General features: G+C 41.4%; 1 protein-coding gene across 1 annotated transcript in view; it reads left to right on the top strand.

The window, feature by feature from the left end:
- Positions 1–1,620: 1,620 nt before the first annotated feature.
- mamdc4 (MAM domain containing 4) overlaps positions 1,621–21,733 on the top strand; it is a 107,428-nt gene continuing 87,315 nt past the window's right edge. The window contains exons 1-2 of the mRNA XM_063211045.1: positions 1,621–1,851; positions 8,078–8,173. Of these exons, the coding sequence (XP_063067115.1) occupies positions 1,797–1,851; positions 8,078–8,173 (151 nt within the window). The 5' untranslated portion in view covers positions 1,621–1,796. The remainder of the gene's footprint in view (positions 1,852–8,077; positions 8,174–21,733) is intronic.

Genomic DNA, 21,733 nt, shown 5'->3' on the forward strand with positions numbered 1-21,733 from the left:
CCTATAAACCTGCATAAATTACACCAAATCATGACACAAATATCTTATGTGTCTAAAAACAAAATGAACTTCCTTGGCGGAGGTCTGCACACTCTGGGTGCATTTCTAGTTGGTCATAATTCAAAAGGGTATGTTTGACGTAAAAAACATCACCTCAATAACACCATACCTTATGTGAAGTATGGTGGTAGCAGCATTGTTCTTTTGTGATGTTTTTCTTCAGATGTAGGCCTAACTGGGGCCTTCATTAGAGAGGAGGGGATTATGAACATTTCCGCAGGGGCCGTGGTAGTGGTATGGCACAAAATCTTCAGCCCCCTGGTCGAAAGTTGAAGATGCAGAGGAACTAATCTTTCAGAATGACAATTTCTCTAAGCACATTACTAAATCTACAAAAGAATGGCTTCACCAGAATACGATTGAGGTTTTGGAATAGCCCAGACAAGAGTTTAGACCTATCCCATTGAACATCAATTGGGTGATCTGAGGAGGACTGTGTTTGGGAGATGCATGTTCGCAACTGTCTTATTTGGAGGGCTTTTGCAAAAAGGGGTGAACGAATATTGCCATATTAAAGTGTGCCATGCTGATAGTCTCTTACCCACAAAAGTCTGTGTGCTGTAATGAAAGCCAAAAGTGTGTATTAAGTATTAATAAGTATTAATTTAAGGATGTGTATATTATGCAACCATGTAAATTGAAATTATTTATTTTCTATTGTTTCCATTTAAAGCTTTATGCTTGTTTCACAATTGCATTTTACAGGTTAATAGTTTAGATTGAAGGTGGAAAAAGCTGTTCATTTATTTGTATTTATCTCTTTTTTTACATCACAAAAGCCTGACATTTGAAGAGGAGTGCGTAGACTTTTTGAAGCCACTGTATATTGAAGGCAGCCACCTTTACAACAGATCTCACCTTCAAGTCCCCTGAAGGTTTTTACCACAAAACTTCATCTAAAACTGCATAACTCTTTTCTTAAAGGTGCACTGTGTAGGACTGTGACCTCAGTATTACCAATATGCTGCTCATTCAAACTGTTCTGCCTATTGTCAGATTTGAGCTTGTCATGAATATTACAGAGTTATAAACTAATATTTACTGGTACTGGAGAAGATCCACCTTTTCTTGTATGTGCAGTTTTCCTAGTCAGAATTAATACTTGGTAGGCTATTTGTAAGTATTCATGAAAAAGGTAACAGTTGTGAATGGGCAGCATTAAATCTGGAGAGAAACTTTAAAAATGTGCTACCACCACCACCACAACTACTACTACTAAAAAAAAAAAAAAAAACCCTGGCTGGTGTAGGGCAGCCATGGCTTACTGGTTAGGGAGGTGAACTTAGAATCAGATGGTTGCGGGTTTGAATCCCATCCTTACCTCTCCCTATACCTCCATCCATGGCTGAAGTGCCCTTGAGCAAGGCACTAAACTCCACATTTCTCCAGGGTCTGTAACCAAATACACTGTAAGCTTCGCTTTGGCTAAAAGCATCAGTTAATGGTATTGGTAATGGCGGTGGACAAGAAGGGGGTGTTGCGAAAATTGTTACGTCATTGGTTTATGACTCCTAACCTTGACCGTGTGTGTGTGTGTCTGTGTCTGTGTTGGAATAAAGTCCAGCTGTTATCTCTGAGGAATGAAACAGTATCATAGAGCAGATACTTGCTCAGAAGGAACCCATTCAGAGACGAGAGCAGGAGAGTTAACTCTGTCTGCCATGCCCTAATGAGAGTGGCCCGTACGCATACAACCAAAAAATCTGAGGTGCTGAGCCGAGGTGAGATTGGAAATAATGGCATTCCCCGGAGGGACGTGGCTTCTACTTTGTATACTGGGAGGAGAAATGAGTGAGTTACTGATGTGTTTTCTAACTGTCAAAGCTGTTTTTCAGCAGATGTCTCCATGCTAGCAGCAGTATTGTAAATACTAATCTCCACACCTTGAATGAAGGTTTGTAGCCTACAGTGTTGTGTAATTAGACTCAAGATTGCAAGCCATCACAGATCACTTCAACATGTTTTGGTCTGTAGCAGAAATGTAGTTGTAATGTGTTTGAAGTGTGTACCCTGTAATTTGGGATGATATTTGGTGGCTACTTTCTCCCTACCATTTTGAGACTTATCTCCATTTTTGTAATGTCACAGTAAACACTGCCCAATGTTGAGTCAAGTCAAGTCAGCTTTTATTGTCAGTTTCTTCATATGCACAGGTCATACAATAAAATTGAAATTAAGGTTCTCTCTCTATAACATGAAAGGACAGACATACACAGGACTGACATTTACAGACTGACATCAAAGTGCAAGACGGGACAAGTAACAGTGATGGGTCAATAACAGTATAGTGATGAAGTAATAAATAATAACTTAGCATTTAACATTGGTGAGTGACAGTGATGAACCAGTGGTAACCAGTAGCAATAAAGTGATAGAGTAATAAATAACAATTTAACATTGAGCAATTGACATATAGGGGGTAAAAGAAAAGAAGACGATAACATTTAAAAAAAAAAGTAAAATGCCAAAATAAGTCAAGGCTATGCTGTACTACACACAGTGCAATTGAAAGCATCCTTACATTCTCCATCATTGTCTGGTATGATAACACCACAACACGGGACAAGACAAGGTTGGAAAGGGTTGTGCGCAGAGCATCTAAAATCACAAGTGCCAACCTCCCCTCCCTCTCCATTTTCTCATCACGGGTTATCAGAAAGGCAAGGAAAATCATGGCCGATCCCTGACACTCAGCACATCACCTTATTAACCTCCTCCCATGAGGTAAAAGATACAGACGCTTTACATCATCCACATCCATATTTAAGAACAGCACATACCCACTGACTATCAGACATCATAACCTGCTATAACTTCCACTCCCTATGCACTTTACCTCTAATGCACCTTAACACTCAGGGTTATCTGTAATTTAACTGCTGTCCAATGACTGCTGGGACCCATTCTGTCTACTGTTATGTCTACCCATATTTATATTTACTGTATGTACCTTGCTGTTGTGTGCTTGTCATTTGTATGTATTTGATGTTCCTGAAATTCCTATCGACTATATGTCGACATGGCAATAAACTTCTTGAACTTGACGTAGTCCATTGTAGTCCAGCAAGTAGCAGCTTTTTAGCAGTATAGTGTGCTTTATAGGTAGTGCAGGAAGGTGCAAAGTCACATAGTGCAAGCAGTTCTTGGTAGTGGAGGTCTGAGAGTGCAGGTAGCAGTGATGTGCCAGTTCACAGCTTTTCTGAACTAGTTCAAGTTCAGTTCATAAATGCTCAAAGTGAACAGTTCACGTTCAAAGTTCACAATTTTAATTCTGAACTAGTTCAAAGTTCAGTTCATTTTCACTTTTTTTCGTGAGATATTCAAACAAATACTTTTTTCACACCACAAGCTAGAAATCATACATTCTTTGGAACTGACTAGACATTTGTTCATGACACTGCAATTGTGGGTTTCTTACCTGGTGATGAAACTTGCAGCATGCAGTACAGACAAGGTAGACCAGTTCTAGCCTAGTGCAATGTAATCTACTAGCATTTAAAAAAAAGAACAAATCAATAAATAAACAAATAAATAATATATAACCTCTTGAATGAAGGTAGGTCTAATGAAGGCAAAAGTCAAATGCACAAATATATAGGCCTATATATTTTGAAGGAAACTGTGTAGGCTAGGCCTATGTTATGTACACTTGTTGGTTGTACATCTTCCACAATGTAATAGTCGATAATCACTTTATCTACCTGCAGTGTCATTTACGTTTGGGCTTGGCAGGGGTCTTCTCCCCCTTTCCTCACTTATGACCCTCGGCCTCAAGGGCGTGCATGCATTCACACCGGATGTTTGTTTTAACTGAATGTGCCGTTTCAAATTTTTAAAAAGGACGTTGTGAATGTCCTTACTTTTTGCGGCGCAGGTGGTTTAAATGTTCATAAGGAGAATCTGTGTCTGTCTCCGTGCCATCACTTCCACGAGCATTTTTTTTTAAAAACGCAGCGCTTGTCATGTCAGTCTGTCTCTCGCCTTCCCTATCCCTCCCTCTCTTTCTCCGTCGCAATTCATCACTGGTAACGTTGTGCGTAAGCAGCAATAACTAGCCCTGTATTAGGCCCTGTTCAACTATTCTCAGCCGGACACTATGTTGCCTGCAATGCATTGCACACTTTGTCGAAAGAAATTCCGACTGATGATATAAGCGGCACCAGCGAGAGTAGCCTACAGAAGGGGAGAACTTTCTCTCATTTCAAAAGAGAAAACAGATGTCATTCAGCTTTCTATGGAAATTCAATTTCAACGTTAATTTATAGTGATGTCTGTCGTTCATGACACATAATGTGAACTAATTCACGTTCAAGTTCTTTATTAAAAAATGTGTTGCGTTCGGTTCAACGTTCACGAAAAAAGGAGCGTGTTCATGCACAACACTGGCAGGTAGGTGCAGTCACATGGAGCAGTTCCATAGGTTGTGTGTGTGTGTGTGTGTGTGTGTGTGTGTGTGTGTGTGTGTGTGTGTGTGTGTGTGTGTGTGTGTGTGTGTGTGTGTGTGTTATAGGAGAAGATTTGAAGATTCATTTAAGCTTGGGAAGGCAATTAAGAGTAAAACCAAGTAGGCCTAGATTGTATTCTGCGAGCAGAGGCACTTTATAATTATTTACTATTTTTGTAGTAGCAAAGCATAGCCTGGGAGCCTACTAGATAATGACAGCCTTAGCCTAAGCATAACATAAATACCCATTATTCTGAGATCTTTGCACATAAATGATTGCACCTTCACCTGATCTCTAGTCTACCCAATGCTGCCTTTGACCACTTATATTCTTTAGTTGTTCTATCTAAATACCTGTTTGGAAGGAGTTTAAGTTATCTTGACTGAGTGTATATTTCAATCAAATAAATAAATAGTCTCTAGGCCTGCACACAGGGCCTCTGCTAAAGTTTTGGATTACAGTAAATACTATTACTACTACTACTAATAAGTGTCCTTGGGTATTTTGAAAGGCGCTCAAAAAATAAAATGTATTATTATTATTATTATTATTATTACTACTACTACTACTACTAACTAATAAATATAGCTGCAATTCGGGGCCAAGCAGCAAACCCACTTCGTCGCCACGGCAACAGAAAGAGCTGACCAGGTAGACGATGTTTAGCGACTGTTTGGCTACTTTAAGGATGTTTTTGATTGGCTGTCACGGCCAAACGAAAAGGTTAGCGCAAAATGCAACAAATAACTTTTGTTCAGCTTGGTCCAAAGATTATGTGTAGGGCCTACCGACTTACGAAAAATCAAACAAACTTGGAGCTTATTGAAGCAGAAAGAGGAAGCGGAAAATGATGTCATATGCTGCGTTGGATTCGTCTCAACCCAAAGATTCCAGGGATACCAAGTATTTGAACATCAGACCAAAACGGTTCAAAAGTTACAATCAGAAATGTACCTGCAACTTTGGCCTGCTGGTGGCGCTAGAGGGTTGGGGCTGGGGAACTATAAATCGCTGTGGGCCGATTTTCAGCATTTGTCTACGTACAGTTGTATGGTTAAATTGTTATTTATTACTCTATCACTTTATTGTTACTGGTTACCACTGGTTCATCACTGTCACTCACCAATGTTAAATGCTAAGTTATTATTTATTACTTCATCACTATACTGTTATTCGGAAGGACGAGCAGAATGATATGTTATGTTATGTATCTGAAACATACTAGAACAACATTTTATTGAACTAGAGAAAAAATCAACTTATACGTTTTGATGAACTTGATTAACATGAAACATGATTAACTAGAAATCCATCCAATCAGAGAGTGCCGACCTCCGCCAAGGAAGCTGTTTGATACACTGTTATACCCTATTTTTTTCAAGTCTTTCTGCCTTGTTTTTGTGGAGTTAGAAACTGGAATGTCAAAATTCACCCTATCCCGCAATGGTGAAGAATTTTTCAAAAAATCCACCAAAATGTAATCTTTTTGTTATCTCCAACAACTCAACAAAGTTTCATCCAAAAAAAAATGTAGCCTATCTGAAATGGCACAAAACTACGAAAGCCTGGAAGTGCAAGCAGTTTTTACATATTATAATGCACATTAACAAGTTTGAAAAAAAAATTGCATTTTCATTACACACTTACATCTTAAAAAAATAAATTCCTATTTCATAACACACATTACCAAATGTAAAAAAACAACACATATCTACAATACACAATACATTTTTTCAAATGATCTGACAAAGGGGGCGCTGTGGCGCAGCGCGCTAAGCCCCCCACATTTGGGCTTGCATGCCCCCGGTTCAAGTCCGGCTGGGGTCATTTCCCGATCCCACCCCATCTCTCTGTCCCACCCGCTTCCTGTCACCATCTCAGACTGTCCTATCAAATAAAGGCATAAAAGTCCCTAAAAATGTATATATATATAAAAAAGATCTGACATAACACAATTTATATAAAACACATGAACAATTTTAATTAATAAAACAATGAATACATTTTAGAATACATGCTTACAAAAAAGAAGCAAATTACCATTTCATAAAACACAAATGCAAACTCTGAGACACATTTACATTTCAGGAAACACAAATGCAAACTCAAAAAACACCTTACAACAAGGTGGACATGACTCAACGCCACCTATTGACTGGGCAGTCATGGGTAAGTGGTAAGGGTGTTAGACTTGTTGCCCAAAGATTGCCGGTTCGACTCCTGACCCGCCATGTTGGCTCTGAGACAACTTACATTTCAGGAAACACAAATGCAAACTCAAACAACACCTTACATGAACAATATTTCTTACGGGAGTAGATATTTCTTATGGAAGTCGATTGACCTAAAGGCAGAAGCAGGAAGTAACAAACGGGAAGGGGGATGGAGGTGGAGATGACTCAAAATGCCATTCATCAACTGGGCAGTCATGGGTAAGTGGTAAGGGTGTTAGACTTGTTGCCCAAAGATTGCCGGTTCGACTCCCAAGCCGCCAAGTTGGTGGGGGGAATAATTAACCAGTGTTTTCCTGACTGTTTCCCATAAACAAACATACCCTCATCTCTAGATATGGACCCTGTATGATTGATCCTCCTTCCATAGATGGTCCATAACTAGAGATGATGGTGTGGTCGTTTATGGGAAACTGGGAAACTCCAACCTCCATTGTCATTGTGACACAGCACTCCACAGTACACAAGTGAACACTGCACACAACAAAATTGCATTTATGCCTCATCCGTGCAAGGGGGCAGCCTCAAGGGAGCAGTGCGGTGGGACGGTACCAGGGAGGAGGATGGAAGAGAGCACTGGTTAATTACTACCCCCACCAACCTTCTAGGTCAGGAGTCGAACTGGCAACCTCTGGGGAAGTCATTTCTAAACAAGTCGTTTCCTCTGAATCATGTCAGTCATGTCAAACATCTTCTAGGGTAAGATAAATCAACCCTGTACTTTTCCTGGATCCATGTGACGTCAGGTGAACGCCACTTTAGGAGACCTTCGGTTAGGAGACCTTTGGAGACTTTAGGTTGATGGCAGTAGCACACATCTTACTTGACTTGACTTGACTTGACTTGACTCTTATGCAAGCCGTCACCAAACGCCACAGAAAGAGAAGAAGGGGGATGGGACAAATCTCCCTTACAGTAGAAGACCAAACTTGAACACACTCCTTGCATTGGTTAGGCGTGGTTTGGGGTATCTTACTCTACTAGAAGATGTTCGGTCAACAATTCGCTTAGTAGGGAAAGATGATTCAAACTCCGCCCACCCAAAGCAAAGGAGTGTGCTCAAGTTCGGTCAACTAAGGGGGCGCTGTCCCCTCCATCTTCTCTTTCTGTGGGATTTAGTGACGGTTTGCATAAGATGTGCGCTACCACCATCTACAGTGCCAAGGGATTTATTCTCAACCTAAAGCCTCACGTCTCCTAACTGCAAGTCGTCTTAACATTCACATGGCGTTCACATGACATCACATGGATCCAGGAAATACACAGGCTTGAATCATCTTACTCTACTTTACTCTCTTTGGTTTGGTCATGTCTCCTCTTTGACCTTTGACCCTTTTCCAGCAAAAATTACAAGAGGGGGAACATGTGAGGTGAATCCGGAACAGAAGTGTGACTTTTTCTGCGACTGTGACGACTGCACAGATGAACTCCACTGTGGTAAGAGGCAGGCCTGTTAGGCTTGGTTGGCATGCAGTGTACACCATTAAAGGACCACTTCAGTCAATTTCAATATGCTGTTACATTGCTCACGCTACCCTTGACTTTTCAGTACCCGGTGTTGCCACATTTTTCGGTTCAGCCCTTTCCGAGATATGAGCTATTCTAATGGGGGCAGCGTTAGTTTACATTTTTTTCTTTTTTTTACATAGGCCTTCTCCAAATATATTCCCAAAAGGTACCGCTGTTTGCTAGTTGTCTGCTGATGTTGTATAACCTTTTTGATGTTTTTGGGAATAAATAAAAATGTTTTTTTGAAATGTAAACAAAACGCTGCCCCCATTACAATGACCAGGATCTTGGAAAAGGCTGAAGAAGAAAAAAAAAAAACCTTAGGTACTAACAAGTCCAGGGTAGTGTGAGCATTACAACTGTTTAAATTGACTGAAGTTATCCTTTAATGAGTACACCCCTTTTGTAACAATTTGAACAATGTTTCAATTAACACTCAAGTTATATCTAAAAATGTCCATAGAGCAGGTTTAATACACCTTCTGTGAAGCTTACCACAGAAATTACATATTTTTCCATTTTTGTGAGACTGATGCTCAGTTTGCCTTGCTTCAAAGCTCATTTATGTTTGAACGAGTTCAGATCCATTGTCATACTTATTCATTGAATCACTCTCACCTCTTCAGAAAATCAGCCTTGGCCATAGGTGTGTGTTTAGGGTCATTGTCAAGTTGGAAAAGAACACAATGACCACAATGACATATTCACTGTTTGTAGAGAAATACATCTACAGGGGGTGGACAAAATATCTGCGACACCTGTCATTTTAGTGTGGGAAGTTTCAAGGCTCAAGTGGACCATCCTGTTGGTCAATCTTCATTAATCGCACATTGCACCAGTAAAGTGAAGTGTGAAGGTTCAATTAGCAGGGTAAGAGCACAGTTTTGCACAACATTTTGCAATGCACACAACATTATGGGTGACGTTTCAGAGCTCAAAAATGAGAAATTCTTGGTGCGCGTGTAACTGTGGCATCTTTGACCGAGACAGCAAGTCTTTGTGATGTATCAAGAGCCACAGTATCCAATGTTTTCATCCAGAAAGAGCGGCGCATGGACCTGATGTACGAGTAAAGGTAAGACCAGTGTTTCCTATGTGTGTCATGCCTGTGTTTGAATTTGGGGCAGCTCCGAGCTTGCCTCACCCCGGATTGCGCAATGCCTCGTTAACAAGCTTGAACGCATGCACCATTTTGCTCGTTCTGTGTATGCACCCTGGTAATATTGTATTAAACGTTTTTATACACTAAATAGAAGTATGTATGGTGTGCCCTCATTTTCCTTATAATTTTTTACTATTTTCTATGTGTGATTATTATTTCTTTACTCTGAACGCTTTGGCATAACGCCCACTGAAAGATACAGTGGTGCGGCTAGCAGCAGCCTGGCCGCAGCCTCGTTCTGGCGTTGAGAGTCTTGCTGGCCAGTTACGTCATAGCGAATCTGAAGTTCACAATACAGTCAATCGGTGTCATTAGTGTTGGCTAGCTTGTTCACTTTGACTGCTACCATGGAAGTGGATTTCATAACGAAACTAAGAGCATTCTCAAAGTTGGATTTCCAAAGGGAAAAAAGATGTGATAAAGAATGGAGGACAGACAGAGCTGAAGGGTTTGCTACTGCAGGTGACCGGTCAGAAGATTAGAACGACCTGATCATTTCAAAGTGAGTGGTAGTCTACAACAGAAAAGATTTTTTGTTTCCCCTGTGTCTTGTTTGCAACCGGCGAGAATGTGTGGAAGACCATTAGCATGGGATTTTGTGACTTAAAGGGACACTGTGCAGGAAATGGTCAAAAAAGGTACTGCAACTATGGTGCTCATTGAAACTGGGCTGCCTATTGCCAAATTTGATGTTTACATGAAAGTTTACTAAGTAATAAACAAATATTTTCTAGTATGGTCCAAGCACAGTCATTTTTGCAGCTAAAAATGGCTATTTCTGGAAATTGAAAATGGCGGACCATGTATGAAAAGTGAAATTTTTCCAGTCATAATGAATACTTAGAATTTGATGCTGGTGGTAAGTATTCATGAAAAAGGTAACATTAGTGAATGGGCAGCATGAATTCTGGAAACAAACAACTAAAAATCTCACACAGTGTCCCTTTAACAATTGACCAAGGAGCCTCACGAAACACAAATCCTCGGCTACTCATATTCAATGCCAAATTGCTTTGGAGATGTTTGGGGCGTCTCGAATAGATGTGGCTTGGATGAACAGCACCGGCTAAAGTAACGTTAGCATGCACAACGCCAAAGTGAAGGAGAACCGTGAGCTCTTAAAACGTCTCATTCAGGCAACCTGCTTCAGGAGGGGTTGGCGTTTCGCTGTGGTGATGAGAGTACACACTCTTCGAATTGTGGGAATTATGTTGCGCTGATGATTGCGGCCGCCATTCTGCATGTTGCAACAGGCGTTGGCATTGAGAAGGACTGGCTTCTGAGGCTAAGACAAGACAAGGATTTCTAGGCTATGACAGTCACGGATGTTTTCATCCAGAAAGAGCGGCGCATGGACCTGATGTACGAGTAAAGGTAAGACCAGTGTTTCCTATGTGTGTCATGCCTGTGTTTGTGAGATCCGTGGGGAGAGAGAGAATCCGCCGTGATTCTATCCGGTGTGGTAGCTTTTGTGATATGCACCGGATTCTCATGTGCCCTGTAACTGCTGGGTAGACCGATTAAAGTTGAGTACAGGGTAGGGTACCATTGAGGTAAATCAAATATACCTGTGTAACAACAAGACTCTGATCTAATTCCAAAGTGTAGGGCATAACATAAATGACAGTCCCAAAATATTTGGTGACCATATCGAAGCTTGTGTAATCTCTGTTTATGTTGATGTTCACTTCCTGCCACACCTTTGTCCCACATCGCTTGCCGTAGCCTCGTACAAGTAGATGTACATTTGCACGAGAATCCGGTGCATATCACAAAAGCTATCATACCGGTTTGTTCGCCGTGGTGCTCAGCGTCTATGTGAGACCATGTTTTGAATCTTGTGTGTGTGTGTGTGTGTGTGTGTGTGTGTGTGTGTGTGTGTGTGTGTGTGTGTGTGTGTGTGTGTGTGTGTGTGTGTGTGTGTGTCATTGAGCATCCGCCGTGATGCTCCTGTTTGTCCACCTTGGTGCTGTGTGGTTTATGTGAGACCACTGTTTGAATCCTGTGTGTGCGTGTGTGTGAGTGTGAGAGAGAAATCTAATAGCATTTTCTCTACGGAAATGCAGCATGTTTTAATATGTTGGCCTACCTTATGTTAAGAAAGCTATGACATATGAAACTTATCGGTAGGCTAGGCCTATTTGGCAAATTTACTAAAATGTACTTTATACTGTAGCTGTAGTATTATATATTTGAAAATCTGATATTGGAAAAGTCAGTGCCTCACCAGCCATAAACGACCGGTCACTCAAACATCCCTTTCAGACAGCTTCCTCTTGCGTCCACAGTTAAGCCCCTTGGATGTGGTTCATCCTTCTTGGTGGTATGCAGACATTACCTTGGATATCGTGGCTCTTGATACATCACAAAGATTTGCTGTCTTGGTCAAAGATGCAACAGTTACACGCACACCAAGAATTTCTCATTTTTGAGCTCTGATACATCATCCATAATGTTGTGTGCAGTGCAAAATTTTGAGCAAAACTGTGCTCTTACCCTGCTAATTGAACCTTCACACTTCACTTGTACTGGTGCAATGTGGAATTAATGAAGATTGGCCAACAGGCTGGTCCACTTGAGCCATGAAACTTCCCACACTAAAATGACAGGTTAGTTGGGTCATCTATAGAAGTTCCTTGACCATGGAGAGGAAAGGTTCGTTTCTCACTGGATTTGTCATCTATGAAGGTTAATTAAAAAATGAGCCGGGCTACCCCTCACAAAAATGTGGGGAATTTTTTGTAGAGCCCCATATCCAAAATGGCTGCTGCCAGCCAAGCTGGAAATTTACTTTTTTTAATGGTTTTGCCCACAGTGCTGCATAATACTAGCCTGGTTCACACCAGACGTTGTGTGTGTAGCTTCGGCGCCCCCTGGCGGCGCAGAGCTACACACACTACCGTCTGGTACACAGCCATTGAGCACGCTCCGTCTCCAACCAGAAAATGGGCTGAGAATGTATTGCTTCAAAATCAACGGTAACTCACATTGAGGAGTCACAAGACAGATTAGAGACTATATTGACTCTTTAAAGATTAACAGGAAGGTTTTTGAAGGAATTTGTTGGTGAGGAGGCCGTGTCGAAGCAATAAATTCTCAGCCTATTTTCTGGTTGGAGACGGAGCGTGCTCTATGGCTGTGTACCAGACGGTAGTGTGTGTAGCTCTGCTCCGCCAGGGGGCGCCGAAGCTACACATACACCGTCTGGTGTGAACCAGGCTAGCATAATACATGGTTTCTGAGACTATTTGGGTCAAGGAATTCACAAATGATGTAGATGTATTGATTTGACCCATTTTTGACCTTCAAATTCAAGATGGCTGCCACTTTTGGCTCTTTAAATGTCAATTTTTCAAAATCGTCAGAGAGCCTTAATATTAGGCTCAAATGAAAGGTCTGCTCATACTGAGTTCAGTTATGGACAGTAAAATTACAAGTAGGCTATGCAGAAGTCATCTGAAAGGTAAAAAAAGATCAAGGTTTGTGGTTGATGAGAATTAAACTGCTGATTAGTCGGGTCATGATGTGAGGTTCTGTGACCATTCTCTGACCCTTTAGAAAAGATTTAGCCCCCATGTCCCTCCCAAAAATCCCGGCATTTTTTGCTAGAGGGGCAAATTCAAAATGGCATCCAGCACCATCTCTAAAAAATAACTTTTGATCTGAATGACATACAATCATGTATGAAGACACTTTTTCATACAAGTCAACCATAAGGATTCCAAATCTGACATCATTTTGATAATACAACTTTGTTTTGATCGTGAGATTCAAGATGGCTCCCATCTAGAACAGTCATTTTCAACCTTTTTAGGCCGTGACCCCCCAAAACAGTCATATTTGGACTGGGTAGCCCCCAATTCAAGTTAGGCCTACTCCATTTCTCATATATAGATATTGAGAAAATATCTGATCTACAAGCCCACAATGCCTCACATTATGAGGCGTAGTGAGCTTGTCGATGGGCTATTGTCACAATGTTTGACTTTTTTTATAGCCTATTATTTGACAATTTGGCCAATGTTTTAGCATTGTTTGATGATTATTCTGGATGCAGTGATGGTCTTTTAAATCCAGAGTCCTTACATTGACACCCCACTCCCCAAAAAGGGGATCTCGACCCACAGGTTGAGAACCACTGATCTAGTACATAGAACTGTTGACATTTTCCAAGCATTCTTGCATAAAGAAGCTTGTTGAGGGACTCAAAGCAAGAGCTGCTCAAATGGACAGTAGTGCTAAGCAGTGATGAGCCTGGTTCAAGACGGTCAACTTGAGCTCCCTGAGCTGCAAGAACACCATGTTGTTGAGGAATGTGTGGCCTTATTCACCTTATTCAACCACAATGGCATATACAGGAAGATGCGAGGGAGCAAGCTCATCCAGAGGATCTCCGTCCAACCTATTGCTATTAAAGAACCCCTTGTTGCTCTAATTGACATGGGCATGATCTGGAGGATGGCAACTCCATCGTACACAGGACGGCACGTCATACAAGTGGTTGGGCTGTGTCAAAAAGGTGCCCTCCATCATCCTTGCCCGCCATTCTCATTCTCACCATGTAATCAATGTCAATGATCCCAGCGATACAACATACTCAACAGAAGATAATGAGCGAGACCTGGGCATACAGGGAGCATCTTTTGTAGGAGATGGCATGGAATATGTGGCTGAACAGACTTCTCTGGTTAGCAAAGACTGAGTGCAAGGGGTGATGGTAATCGTCCACTACAGAGTCCAGTCTGCTCAGTGTCCTTTTCTCAGTTGTGGTACTGAGAGCCTCCAGTTCTGTGCCAACAACAGATCCCACTTTCCTCATCAGCTTGCCCAGGCGTCCGGCATCTCTCTTCCTAATGCTCCCGCCCCAGCATGCCATAGCATAGGAAAGCACACTAGCCATGACAGACTGGTAGAAAATCTGCAGGAGTACATTGCAGACATAAATGATCTCAGCTTCCTCAGAAAATAGAGCCTACTCTGCCCTTTCTTCTAGACTGCGTGTGAATTTACTGACCAGTCTAATTTACTTTTCAGATGTATCCCCAGGTATATGTACAACCCCTGGCAAAAAGTATGGAATCACCTGTAGTGGAGGATGTTCATTGAGTTGTTTTAATTTATAAAATATAGAAGGATGAATGATACGACACAAACCTCAAGCCATTTTTAAAGGGGAACTGTCTGGCTTTAAGAAACACCAAAAGAAATCAAGAAAAACAATTTCGTTAGTAAGTAATTGTCAATTTTTTAGAGCATGCATAGAGAAAAAAATATGGAATCACTCAACTCGGAGGAAAAAAATATGGAATCATGAAAAATAAACAGACAAAAGAACACTTCAAGACTTTTTTGCACCACCTCTGGGTTTCTAAACAACCCACAGCCTCTGTGGAATGGCATTAGTGGATGAAAAACAGTAGGCCTACCCTTCATCAATTTTACTCACTCTTTCTCTGATTGCAGTTACCACATTGGCTTTACAGGTTGTCATGGACCATTTTCTTAAACGTCTACTTCAGATTTTCATTTGGTTGAGATCCAAACTGTTTGAAAGCTGACGATATGTTTTTCTTCAATGAACGACACATCCCAAGAAAATTAACATCCCAAGAAAAGATTTCATCATCTCCAAGCATCTCTTCAATTGATTGGATAAGAAAAGTGTCCAAAACAACAACGTTAACTTGTGCATTTATTGAAAATGTAATGCAGTCATGTTCCCCCCAGTGCCTTCACCTGACACACAGCCCCGTAGGCTATTGTCAATGACCGTGGACATTTGTACGTTTTCATTAGTCAGTCATCCTCATTTTCATTTTTCATCAATCCTATGTAATACGTGCACCAGGCAACACTTCCAGCATCAAATTGTTCAAAGAGGATTCACAATTAATCAATTAATTAGACTTCCATCCAGTCAAACTGTCTGAATGCTTTTTTTGGGGCCATTGCATTTTTGTTTTTCCAATTTGGGTGCATGTGTAAGTTCAGATATCCGTGAATGTTTCTGTATGTAAAGCCCATTTGCTTTAGGTGATTAGAGATGGTTGCCAATGTCTTTTCAATAACTACTCAAGTTGATATTGACATTTTGACAATTTTCTGATCCAATCAGTTGAAAGGATGCTTCAGAATGATTAAATCATTTCTCAAAATGGTAATATACAGGGTACCTGTCCACTGGCATAACCTGTGAATACATTCTTTAAAGATAAACACATAAGGTTAGTGTCATGGCCTACCAAAAGCCTGGAACTCAAATCCTAGACAATATCTGTGGTGTAAATTTGAGAAAAATGGTCAATGGCAAGGCTCCAATCCGTTAAGATGATCAGGCACTGTAATCAGAGAAAAAATGGAGCAAAAATGATGAAGGGAATGTTTTTTTCCTCATAAATGCCATGCCTCAGAGACTGTAAGTTGTTCTAAAATCCAAAAGTGGTATAAAAAAGCGCTTTTTTGTTTGTTTGTTTTTCATGATTCCATATTTTTTTCCTCAGAGTTGAGTGATTCCATATTTTTTTCTCTGTGCATGATCTAAAAAAGTTACCATTACTTACTAACACAAATGTTTTTTGTGATTTCTTTTGGTGCTTCTTAAAGCCAGACAGTTGCACTTTGAAATGACTTGAGATTTGTGTCGCATCTTTCATCCTTCTATTTTTTATAAAATAAAACGACTCAATGAACATCCTCCACGTCCAACATGATCTCCAAAAATTCTGTGCTCCTGGACACGGATGTTAAGGACACAAAATCTGTGTCCAGGAGCACGGATTTTGCCAAAATTCCGTGCTCCTGGACACGGAATTATTTTCCGTGATGGGCACACAGAAGTGCTCTCTCTATGCTCCCACAGCTCTATGTTTCCACAGTCTTGTGTTTTCTCAGGATTTTTCTCATTTCAAATATTTTTCTCAAAAAAAACATTTCTTACTGACAGGTTAGGGTTAGGGATTGTTTTGGTCTGGGCACAGCTAGTTTTCTTTCATTCATTATATGAATTTGATAGCCTAGCAACCAACTGGAAAAGGTATTTCTCAAAAATATGTCTTTAATGACAGGTTACGGTTAGGGAATGTTTTGGTCAGGGCACAACTTAAATTGCTATAGCATTATTTTGTTTAGGATTAGCATTTGGTATGTATTTTCTAATGATAGAGTTAACACAGTGCTGTGGTAATAGCCTATAGAAAGCACTTCCATGTCCAGGAGCACGGAAAACAATTCCGTGTCCAGGAGCACGGAAAACAATTCCTTGTCCAGGAGCACGGAATTTTGGCAAAATCCGTGCTCCTGGACACGGATTTCGTGTCCTTAACATCCGTGTCCAGGAGCACGGAATTTTTGGAGATCAGGCTGCCACGTCAGGTGATTCCATACTTTTTGCCAGGGGTTGTAGGTGCAGACTGTTTCCACTGTCTCCCCCTCAAAAGATACAGGCACAAGGGGTGGGGTGGACCAGCAGAAATCAACATCCATTTCCTTGGTTTTGGTGGTGTTCAACTGCTACTGGTTGGTCCCGCACCATCTAACAAAGTTCTCCACCAGTCCCCTGTACTCCCCCTCCTGCCCATCTTTAATACATCCCACAATGGCATTGTCATCTGAGAAGAGCGGGTTGCGTTCACGAGACAGGTGATCTATGCACACAAGAAGAGTAGCACCATGGCTGAAGCCTGTGCTTCCAAGTGGAAGACCATGAAGAGAGTCTTTTATCCGTCTCCCTTCAGATGCGAACAGCTTATGTCGTGGCGGACCACTTAACCACACAGATCCAATCCCCTCCAAGACACAAAACACCACAAAGAGGAATTTATTTAAAGGGTTTTATTTTTTTACAGGACAGCAGCCGCACAGTAGTACACCCAGAGCCCCACCCACAACCCGACATAGGAGTGGCACATTAACACCACAAAATACCCCCACAAGGCACATCAAATTAGTCGGTCAGTAAGAAAACCACAGCAACCAATTAATAGCAAAAAGGTTCACAGCACACAATGGTCAACAATAGTCAATGACATGGCAATCACAGTACATAGCCCTCAAGGAAGCAAAACAACAATCCAAAAGGAAAAAGAAAGAAAATGAAAATACAATAACATAATGCACTCAAAAGTGGACACCACAGCAATCTACCAAATGGCACAGCACACATGGGAAGTAACCCACAAGACTAGTTAGGCTACACTTATGCACGCACTACATGCTACTGGTCACCGCACACCAAGGGTGATTCTCCGATGCACACGCGCATAGAAATATTGTTGCGACAAACAAAGCACAGCACTAATACATGCACAGGTTAGGCTACTATTCTACTCACACAGTTACTGACGTCATTCACAATGACACGCATACCCCACTAAGGAGTTCGGGAGGAAGTCTCCGCTGTGCACCGAACAGGTGCGCTGCTGTCCAACACCGGTGAAAGTCCACGTTGGGTCGGCGGTTTCCCACGCTGACCCAAAAAAAACAAAATAACAAAACTTATCTGAGTCTCAGTCTGCGCACCATTCCCGATACCACTCTGGCACCCGGGTTGTCAGGCAGGAAGACGACCCACGAATCCTCAATAGCAATCCGGTTCGACAGCCTCGGTCCAGAACGATCCTCTTCCACACGGCCGATGCGGGGATCCTTGGCAATACAGACAGCAGCACTGAGAACTATGCAGCCCCTCCGATCAACTGCACATATACACACACCAATAGGCAGGACACTTGTACTTCCCTTTGATCAGTAGTTTAGCTTGCGTTGTATCACTCTCATCGATGCACTCCTGGCTCCGACCCCGGTTCCGGTCTCCATCCAGCACGCTCCGCGTCCCAGGCACCTCGGAACAAAACACAGCTACTTGCACCGGAGGAGGACTAGAGCATGACTCTCACACACACTGATAGGGTAGGAAGGAGTTGACCACTTTCCTTTAGTTGGTGTATGATCGCGCCCATCACAATCACCAGCCGACAGGTCTGCTGGAGGTTCTCCTGCTGCTGCTGCTCCTGTTGTTATGGTCGATCAGCTGTCACGGTCGCGGCACTTTGACGTCACCCCTTGGCCCGTGGGGGAAGCTCCCCAGTGACGAATCCCCTGCATAGAAATAGCATCTCTCCCGCCCCACATCAATCAGCCCCACCAATCGCCCAAATGTGACACTTATGCCAACACTGCCTTCTTGACAACTACTTGGCATACCTAGTGCGCCACTCCACACTGGCAGGCAAGGATGCTGGAGACACCTTTTGGACATAGTCCAACCAATTGTATGGTGTGGCGTCCTGTGTCTGCCAATCTTCTGCTGATGGAGTTGCCATCCTCCAGATCATGGCCATGTCAATTAGAGAAACATAGGGTTCTTCAATCACAATATGTTGGAGGGAGATCTTCTGGATGAGCTTGCTCTTCTGCGTCTTCCTCTATATGCCATTGGGGTTGAATAAGGCCACACATTCCTCAACAACACAGTCTTCTAGCAGCTCTGAGAGCTTCACACGTTTGACTGTCTTCAACCAGGTTAATGGCTGCTTTGAGAGAACTTCTTTCCATTTCAGCAGCTCTTGCCTTGAGGTCAAGTTTTCCACTATATCAGTGGTTTTCGAGACCCTTTTTTAAGGGGGGGGGGGGTAATGTAAAGACTCTCAAAGTAAACTACCATCACTGCATCTAAAGCTATTAACAAACAATGCTAAAACATTGGCCAAATTGTCAAATAATATTTAAAAAGCCAAACATTGTGAAAATTGCCTACCTACAAGCCCACTACGCCTCATAATGAGAGGTATTGTGTGCATGTAGATCAGCTATTTTCTCAACATTCTCAATGGAGCTACACAAATTGAGGGGTCCCCAGTCCAGTTTTGGGGGGTCATGGCCAAAAAAGGTTGAAAACAACTGTTCTAGATGGCAGCCATATTGAATTTCATGGTCAAAACAAAATTGTATTATCAAAATGATGTGAGATTTGGAATCCTCATGGTTGACTTGTATGAAAAAGTGTCTTCTTACATGATTCTAGGTCAGTGGTTCCCAACCTATGGGTCGGGACCCAAGCTATGGGTCGCCAAAGATCCACACTGCCCTACAAAGCAAAAAGGCAGTAACTGTGCAGTGCTCAAAACGGAGTCAGTTGACTTTTAAATGATACTGCAATCCAGTATAAGTGGTTTTTGGGAGATTATTGACATGTGACAGTTTTGTTACTTTATATTACCACCTTTTTTGCAGAACAATCATTTTATTTAGCATTAGAGTTTGATATATATTATCATTAAAGTCATAATAACACATTTTCAACAACAATGCAAGTTACTGCTTTTTTGCTGTGCATGGCAGCACAGTGGGTCGCGAAGCCCTCTTGATTTTAAATGGTTTCATTTTAATACCATATAAGCTTATAGCCCATGTTGAATAAATGACAAAGCATTTAAACTAATACATAGAAGCAACAAAATGTAAATGATACATGAAACATTTATTCTATATTTATATAAATTGAGAAATAAAATGATAACTAATGAGTTTTCACAGGAAACAGAGTATCATCTCGTGCGGGTGCTCGCGTGGTTGGGTCAACAAAGCTTACAATGATAAAAATATGGGTCCCTGAAGAAAAAGGTTGGGAACCACTGTTCTAGGTCATTCAGATTAAAAGTTTCTTAGAGATGGCGACGGACGCCATTTTGAATTTGCCTCTCTAGCAAAAAATGCCAGGATTTCTGGGAGGGAAATGGGGACACAAATCAATCATCAAAACATCCTTGCCAGAGGATGGTCACGGAACCTCACATCATGACCCGACTAATCAGCAGTTTAATTCTCATCAACCACAAACCTTGATCTTTTTTACCTTTCAGATGACTTCTGCATAGCCTACTTGTAATTGTACTGTCCATAACTGAACTCAGTATGAGCAGACCTTTCATTTGAGCCTAATATTAATTAAGGCTCTCTGACGATTTTGAAAAATTGACATGTAAAGAGCCAAAAGTGGCAGCCATCTTGAATTTGAAGGTCAAAAATAGGTCAAATCAACACATCTACATCATTTGTGAATGTCTTGACCCAAATAGTCTCAGAAACCATGTATTATTCAGCACTGTGGGCAAAACCATTAAAAAGCAGCCATTTTTGATATAAGGCTCTACTAAAAATTCCCCACATTTTTGTGAGGGGCACCCCGGCTCATTTTTTTATTTAACGAAACCTTTATAGATGACACATCCAGTGAGAAACGAACCTTTCCTCTCCACGGTCACGGAATTTCTATAGATGACCCAACCAGGTGTCTCAGATATTTTGTCCAGTATGTATTCATGATTCAATCAATGAAAACAGATCTTATACACCAGCAGCACCCATGCAGCCCCACATAAGACCTGTATTCCTACCTACCCTGTTTGATTTTAGCCACCATGCATTATTCTTTCTATTCTTCATATCCAATACCATACAGTTTTAATGCCATATGTTCTAAAAAGATTAATCTTGGGCTCATGACTCCAGAGTATAGGGGCCCATTAGCCTTCATTTTTGTCAGAATTGGCAAATTCTTGGCGGGCTTGTTTGTGACTGGGCTGTTACTAGGGGTGTAAATCACACCCTTCATGGCGATACTATTTTCAATACTTAAGAATGCTCCACGATTTGATTCATTTCGATTCAATTCAAATCAATGGTTTATTTTTTACAGGCTTGACTTATGTATGAAATGTTAAATAAATCAACAAAATTCATTTGAGGGGCATCTTTATTATGGTCAGTATTATTATTACTATTACGACCATAATAAAATGCCTCACAAAATGAGTGCAATAATTACACAAATTGATTCATAACAATTAATTGATTCTCTTGTGGAGGAATTGATTAATTGAATCGTGGGCTGTAGGATCGATGCATCGATTCAAAACGAATATTATTTACACCCCTAGGCTGTAGGAGAGGCTTGGAAGCCGACACCCACATACTGTATGCCAAATTCCTTGCCATGTGCGGCGAGGGCACAAATGTCTTGGGGGCGACAGTAATGCCCCAACATCCCACAAAATGATAACCCCAAGTGAAATACAACATTAAACTTTACCTTGAGTATGAATTCATGGCCACTCACATGCAGTATGTCGATAAGCCTACTAGATCAGATAGTACAATGCACAAAAAGCAAAGGGGCTTTAGTGCACCAAATTGAGTAGCACACTAAGCTGTACGCTGTCGGAAATATTGCAAAAATGCAGTCAGTTAAACATAGATTTGAATGTTGAGGCGCGTGATTTAACAAAAAGAAGAAGAAAGCCACTTCAACCTTAGGCCTATTGTTGAGA

Source organism: Engraulis encrasicolus, chromosome 11 (assembly GCF_034702125.1).
Source record: "Engraulis encrasicolus isolate BLACKSEA-1 chromosome 11, IST_EnEncr_1.0, whole genome shotgun sequence".
NCBI lineage: Eukaryota > Metazoa > Chordata > Actinopteri > Clupeiformes > Engraulidae > Engraulis > Engraulis encrasicolus.